The sequence below is a fragment of the Anopheles bellator genome, chromosome 1 (genome assembly GCF_943735745.2).
Source record: "Anopheles bellator chromosome 1, idAnoBellAS_SP24_06.2, whole genome shotgun sequence".
NCBI lineage: Eukaryota > Metazoa > Arthropoda > Insecta > Diptera > Culicidae > Anopheles > Anopheles bellator.
The window spans coordinates 28,144,219-28,151,776 of NC_071285.1; the positions used below are offsets into that span (position 1 = coordinate 28,144,219).

The window sequence follows — 7,558 nt, forward strand, 5'->3', positions numbered from 1 at the left end:
ATAAAAATAGAACCCCCGAAAAGGCCGTCGCTGGGAAGCACGCTCGGTACACGAAAACACTGCGATAAACAGCGATCACGCACAATGATGATGGTGGCGCCATTTTTTGTCGCCACCGGGACACAACCGGGTTTTTATTGAGAAACACATCAAACAATCGGTTTGATGATGGAGTCGTGGATTCGCAAGTCGGCCGAAGGTGCCAATTGGGTTATTATGGCTCGCCATTCGGCAGCGGCACGTTCGACGATAAATAGAAAGTGCGATCGTAGGTTCCAGCCATATCAAAACAGCGCGTCGATGCGAACACATGGGCTGAAAAGTTCCGGGCCTAAGAAAAGAGAACGGATTTTTATTGCTCAAAATTTATCTTTTTATACCCTTTTATAGAACGATTTATATTTTGCCCCAAAATAGGCCTCAATTTCAGCGATAAGCGAAATTTCTCCCAGATTTGATTCTTGATTCTTTACCACATGGGACCGTTTCTTTGCAAATTCGGCATTCAAACATTGAATTCGGCATTGAAGTGATGTATCCATGTTTCATCCATTGTCACATATCGACTCAAAATCCCGGCTTGTTACGTTGAAACATAGCGAAAAACAGTGCTTCGAATCGTGAATACGTTCTTGGTTTTGGTCAACAGCGAGGCGAGCCAGTCGCTTTGAACAGAGCTTTCTCATAGTCAAATGTTCATGTAATATGAAGCCAACACGTTCTTTTAATATTGTAACAATGTCAGCTAACCGACGCAATTTCATTTTTCGATCATTCTTTTCAAGCCATTATTTCACTTAATCTGTATTTTTTCCCATTAAAAAGCAGTGTAACGTTAAAACACGAAATTGAGTTTGATTCATTGTTTTGAAAATAACAAAAGCAGCGTCACTCTTAGCTCAATAATTCACAAACTTATGTGTAGAATATCAAGAAATTGTAACGACTTTCTTTTGAGGGTTGGTACTAACTGAAAAAGCGATTCATGCAATAAAAGTAGCATCATTAATGTGTTAGGCTCGGGACTTTTTAGCCCCGGTGTTAGATGTCAGCAATCAATCCAGCGCCAGTACCAGCCAATACCAGATCATCGGCCGGCCAGCAGCAGATGAAAGTAACAGCTTCCAGGCAGCATTCGGAAGCTTCCGTTCCGTTCGATCGACCTTGAGCGGCTGCGCTCTTATCAAACAGCTGTTCTCTCTCTCTCTCTCTCTCTCTCTCTCTTTCTCCATTAGCTGATCAATCCCACAACGGCGCGCGGGCCGACGATCAACAAACAGCTGTAAATAGTGAGTTCGTCAGAAGCCCTGCGTCTGTGGCATTTATAGAATCGAACGGAGGCTCCAACAGGGCACAGGGCCCTAATCAGACGTAACGCCCGCAAGCGTGACGCACACGTGAGCCGATTCCTAGCCCGTGGTGATCAGACACTCTCCGAAAGAGAGAAAGATAACCCATGTGAGTGAGAGAGTGAATCAAAGTCTCTTGGTTGCCGCCGAACAGGGAACGAAACTTCGCGGCCGAGCCATCGATCGAGCCTGACGCACCACTATCTCGATCGCCCCGTCTCTCTCTCTCTCTCTGTCTGTCTGTCTGTCTGTCTGTCTCTACGCAATCTAGCCGATAAACACCGCTTCCCTTCCGTCGGACCATGCCTCCTACTACTAGCGGGCCAGCTGGCCGACCCAAACCTAGCGGCCCTCGGTGTAGTGTTTTCAGTATTTAAGCACGATCGGCCCGGTGAAGGTCAGCAGACGGCATTCGTCGACGTCGCCGGCGCTGACGATCAGGGCAGGGAGAGACTACGAAAGTGTGGTGTCCGGTCCCAGGTAGTAGTGAAAACGGTTCCAGTGCCAGAGTGTGATTCCCAAAATTCACGATCCCGCGATGACCACGATGGCTTACTAGTGTACTACCTCGCACGGTACCTCGCAAGTTCACCAGAACCCGATCAGGGATTGTGACCATCGGTTCGCACCGAGCGCGCCCGCTGTTCCTTAGCCGTTAGCCTACATTCCCGATGGCGGCCAACGGAAGGTTCGCACCACCCGGCCGGTGCCAGTTATTGCTGCTAAGTGGCCTATTGTTCGCCGTAATCTGTGATATTGATCGTGTGCGGGGAGCTTCCGTCTACAGATCGCCTAATCTCGACGGTAGGTACGACGATGGTACGACCACAATCGGGCGCAACCATCGGATGCAAATTCGATTCCCATAATTGGGGGGGCCATTGCTGAACCCGATCCTGATCAAACGATCGATTTGCTGATCGAGGAATGTGGGGTCTTCCAGGTCGAAAAATCGAAAATCGAATCACATGTGTGTTGCATTGAAATGAGTAACTCAATTTTATTCAAAGTACTTATGTCCCGTTGCTAGCTATGCCTTTCTCCCATCTCGCTGGTAATTTGTGAAAGCGACGCCGAACGGTTGTATTAATGGTTTCACCAGGTTTTAGGAGCTCGCAGTAGACCACACCTTTCTGGTTCCATCAGACACACAGCATTCTCTTTTTGCCGAATCGATCTGGTTTTGCAGTCGATGGTTAATGGTTTGTCACGACCGATTCATGATTGTTTTTCTTTTTAGGATTTAGGATTCTTAAAATGAATCCAGTTTCCATCCCCAACCACAATCTAATGGAGAAATGATTTCCTTTTGTGCCTGCCGAGCAGATTTTCATATGAGGTTTTCCTACTGTCGTTCGTTTCCCAAGACCTTCAAACACAAGGATATGGCGTATTGGGACACATTCAGCTGATCCACGAATTGTTGTTACGTTTGTGTGCCCTTTTCGCTTAAAAGTTCTTGTAGTTCGGCTTCGAAGAGCATTTTTTGGAGTCCTCCGACGCTCTTTGTTTTTGAAGTCCAAATTGCCATGTTTAAATTTTTTCAAACCACTTAAAGCGCCACGATCTTTCAGGAGCATGATCACGGTAAGCTTCGGCAGATATTTAATGCGATTCTGTAGCAGTACTTGTCTGGCACAAAAAGGAGTTGCCAACTAAAACATGTTTCGTTTTCAGTCAAAACAAGATAATATTACCAAACACGCATTATGAGGAAGACCAAATTGAGAACAGCATGAGAGCCATCTGTTTACACAATCCGGTTTTCGATTTTTAGACCCAGTAAGTGCGCAATGCGCCACCAACGTTCGCATATTGGTACAGCTGGCTGACTGGCTAGGTGAAGCGAACCCAAGAAAAAACGACTTGAAGCTATCGAAACAATGTTTTGATCAATTTTTATTTTTGTTAAAATACCGAGAGCGAGAGCCCAATGGAACCTAATTGGATGGGTACTTTGTAGATTTTTATTTAAAGGGAAACGATTGGGGGACGATTGTCAATGGTCGTTTAATTTGATTCTACCAAAAAATACTCCCATTTCGTATGCACAAAACGTTATAACAAGAATTGTGTTTGACTCTGTACACCAGACGGCGGCGCTGGTGAACAATGGGATAGGTGGCCGTTTTTTTGCTGCTCCATACCGCTGGAACCACAGAGGCGCAAAATCGCGGCCATTATGCACGGCCATGACGTTGCCAGCACAGCGGCCACGGGCTCTAGTTAGGTTGTTCCTCCACTTTCACGGCTGCACGGTTCGCGGAGAGCTGGGTTTTTCTTCTACACCAGCTTACTTGAGATTTTCTCGGTCATGGTTCTGAGATATCGACACCGATTCGGGGCACTGTTGAGGGTCACGCCGGGATTCGAATGTCTCTCGGTCCCAAAATGGATAATTAATCAACAGTGTTTCAGCGACCACATCAACGGCCACTTGGCTTCTCATCAGCCACGGTCTTGAAAGGTACGCTACACCAACTTCTTTCTTTCCAGTAGCTGCGATTGGGATTCCGGCATCAGCCAATAGTCCCCTTCGGTATCTCGATCCGCTTGCAATTATTTCACAAATAATTACACAGCATGCAACACCCCAGCCGGCGTGGCGATGGTGCAACTGCAGATTGCATAACTCTCTCTCTCACTCCTGGGTCGCCTTCCGATCGGATTCGTTCCGCCGCACGTGCTGAGGATCGGACCGGGTTCGAATCGGTTACGGGGGCACGGGGAAATGGAGCTATTTATAGAATTTATGCTGCCGTTGAAGCTCCAGCACCGGTCCCGGAACGGGTTTTGGGAGAAAAGTTTAGATACGTAGGCTTAAGACCGTGGCACGGGTTGTGCCATGGCACGTTGACACTAGACATGATTTGTAGCGGTGAATTGGACATTTATCAACTAGTCATCACCGATTGGTTGCAGCATAAATTAATGTACGTGGTTTGGCACAGTTCGATTACGTTGTCAATTGCAATTAGTCATGTTTACAACAGGCGGTGCCTCGCTCACTGGCTGATCTGTGACATTAAGCTTTTTGAAGCATACGAAGCCTTTCCTGTATCTCATTTATTCAATCAAAAGGGTTTATAAAAACTGTGATATAAGGCTGGGTAAACAGTAATCCATTATTTTTGAGTGAAATTCAAAACTTAACTTTAAGATTTTTCCGATGGTCGCGGTTTGCGTCAAAAATGCACCGTTTTGTTGGAAAATTATTTGAGTTTTTTAGCATACCTTCAAAACGCCTCTACTACAGAAGTATTGCTCATTATTGACGAAAAGCTCGAATAATCCTTTTTCAGAATCCTTTTTTGATCTCAGTTTTTCATCACTAACAAAATTTATTAATGCCCGAAAAAGGTGTCAATCATTTGGTGCAAGGTCCGGATTATAAGGTGGATGCATTAAAACTTCCCAACCCAGCTGCTGACCACCTGTCCGCCATCTGGCTGCTGACCAATGGCTTTGACCAATGGCTGGCTGTATGAGGTGACACTTAAACATAAAAAATAACTGACACGGGTCAACTAAACCGAAATTGCACATTACTAGCTGTTGGACACCATGGACAATTTCAGTGGCCTAGCTTGAATATTCGCCTTTGTCGGACAAAAACTGTAAAATGAATCGAATTTTCTCTTCGTTGACTTCTGTTGTTGACCGCCACTATTGTTCAAAATAAAAATAGTGAAAATAGTGATACATTAAGAATGTTTTGTGATCCCAGGCATCTACCGAGAAAATAATTGATTACTTTTTAGCCAGCCTTATATTTCGAGAATATTTAGATGAAACTTGCGTCGCTAAGGGAAGGATTGACGAGAGCTAACACGCGGGCTGCCACAACTTGGATCTTGGTCGTAGACATTATTATCAGTTCCTATGACAAGTTCCCAGTTCCATCCATTTGACCAATGCTCCCCATGCTCCTCACAAGGTTCTGACAAGTCTCGATTCGATTTCGCTTTCAGATGCCCGCCACTGGCGGCGACAGGCGGAAACCTACCTCAAGCAGGTACTGTCCTACGACGAGAATCGCCGAATGATGCCATCGAGCGCCAAGAACGTGATCATCTTCGTCGGTGACGGCATGGGCGTCGCGTCACTGTCCACCGGGCGCATCTTCAAGGGGCAACGGGCGGGCCGGTCGGGTGAGGAGGAGCAGCTCAGCTTCGACACCTTCCCCAACACGGGGCTCTCGAAGACGTACAACACGGACCGGCAGGTACCGGACTCGGCCGGTACGGCCACCGCGATGTTTAGCGGCGTCAAAACGCGGTACGGAGTGGTCGGCGTCGACTACACCATCACCGAGACAAACCTGGAGGCCGCGAAAGTGTCCTCGTTCATGGAGTGGGCCCAGGCGGAGGGCAAGCGGACCGGGGTGGTGACGACGACGCGCATAACGCACGCCACGCCGGCCGCCTGCTACGCGCACACGATCAACCGGAACTACGAGTGTGGCGCCAAGGTGCCGGTGAACCTGAAGACGCGCCTCAAGGACATCGCCCGCCAGCTGGTGGAAGACGCACCGGGGCGCCACATGAACGTGCTGCTGGGCGGCGGGCGCAACTGTTTCGGGGCCCCCGTCCCGACGCACCTCAAGTCGGAGCACCGCTTCCAGGGCGCCATGGAGAAGACGTGCCTCCGGAACGATGGCCGCAACCTGGTGGACGAGTGGCGCCGGCTAAAGAACGGCACCCGGGCCGAGTACGCTTGGAAGACGTCCGACCTGAGGGCGGTCGATCTGGATCGGGTCGACCATCTGCTGGGCCTGTTCGCCGACGATCACATGAGCTACGACACGGTGCGGAACCGAGCGGAGGATGGCGAACCGTCGCTCAGTGAGATGACCGCCGCAGCCATCCGCGTCCTGCGACGCCCGGACAGTGCCGGGTTTGTGCTGATGGTCGAGGGCGGACGCATAGACCATGCACACCACCAGAACCACGCTCACCTGGCGCTGGCCGAGGTGGTCGAGCTGGACCGGGCCGTCGAGACGGCGCTCAAGATGGTCGACCTGGACGATACGCTCGTCCTGGTGACGGCGGACCACTCGCATGCGATGACCTTCAACGGGTACCCGGACCGGGGAAACGACATTTTGGGTTAGTAATCCGCAGGACTCACTCCCCAGGATTCACTGACTATGGCCATGCTCTTTTGCTTTTGCCAACAGGTTTCGGTAATCGGCCGAACGCCACACCGTACGAAACCATAACCTACGCCAACGGGCCCGGCTTCCTGCAGCATCGCTGGAACGACACGCTGCTGTCGGCGGAATCGGCCCCGCCCGACTGGGGTACCTGGGTGAAGGTGGGCCAGCTGAATCGCTCCGAGATCACCTACCGGCATCTGGCCGCGTTCCCGCTGGGTGACGAGACGCACGGCGGCGAGGATGTGGCCGTGTTTGCGGCGGGCCCCGGGGCCAGCCTCGTTCGCGGGACGTTCGAGCAGAGCTACATCGCGTACGTCATGAGCTTCGCCGGCTGCATGGGTCCGGCCAAGCGGCTGAACGTGGCCTGCGACGGTGACTTCCGGGCCGAGGGCACCAAAACTTCGGCCGCGAGTCGAAGCGCCGAAGACCAGGTCCGGACCACCATCAGTATTGCGCTAGTCACCCTTTACGCCACCGTCGGCCGGTTCGGGGCCCGGTTGTGAATGTTGTTTAAACGACCCGTGTACAGTTTTGTAAAGTAACGTTACCGTGAAAATGTGTAAAGTTTACTGTTATTCAAGTTGTTGGTTATGAGTTAAGTGTGCGAGGCGAATGAAGGCGAATGAAGGCGAATTTTGCTCAACAAATATGCGTCGATCGATCGATAAAATTGGATCTCTTTGAGAAATTCCGCGATTTACTGTTACAAAGTTGCAATCTAAACATGACTTCAAGTAGCAGTGGGTCCATTTGTTGATCGGATTAGATCCTATATCCCGAGCCCGGATAACATTCCTTGTGCCGTTCTCAAGGAGTGTGTCCCGCTTAGCATCCTGTTCTTAAGGTCCTTGCCCTCTGCCAGATTCCCCGTCCTTGTGGAAAGAATCTTGGATGCTTCCCTTCCATAAGAAAGACAGCAAGGAATGTATCGAAAACTATCGTGGCATTTCGATTCTCTGCGCATGCAGTAAACTCTTTGAAATAGTTGTGACCTGCAGTTCTGCTCTAAAGCTTACATCTCTGATCAGCAGCATGGCTTCGTATCGCTCAG

General features: G+C 49.7%; 1 protein-coding gene across 1 annotated transcript; it reads left to right on the plus strand.

Moving 5' to 3' along the window:
• Nucleotides 1-1,771: 1,771 nt before the first annotated feature.
• Nucleotides 1,772-7,133, plus strand: LOC131205784 (alkaline phosphatase 4-like). Its single transcript, XM_058198039.1, has 3 exons — nt 1,772-2,153; nt 5,321-6,457; nt 6,529-7,133. Exons 1-3 carry the CDS (start codon nt 2,021-2,023, stop codon nt 7,008-7,010), a joined length of 1,752 nt encoding a protein of 583 aa, XP_058054022.1. The 5' UTR covers nt 1,772-2,020; the 3' UTR covers nt 7,011-7,133.
• Nucleotides 7,134-7,558: the final 425 nt, after the last annotated feature.

What these genes read in the sequence shown, in the direction of transcription:
- LOC131205784 (XM_058198039.1), top strand. Translation starts at nt 2,021, where the DNA reads ATGGCGGCCAACGGAAGGTTCGCACCACCCGGCCGGTGCCAGTTATTG. An exon ending in CAGATCGCCTAATCTCGACG is followed by an intron (nt 2,154 to 5,320) that starts GTAGGTACGACG and finishes TTTCGCTTTCAG; the next exon opens with ATGCCCGCCACTGGCGGCGA. An exon ending in CCGGGGAAACGACATTTTGG is followed by an intron (nt 6,458 to 6,528) that starts GTTAGTAATCCG and finishes TTTTGCCAACAG; the next exon opens with GTTTCGGTAATCGGCCGAAC.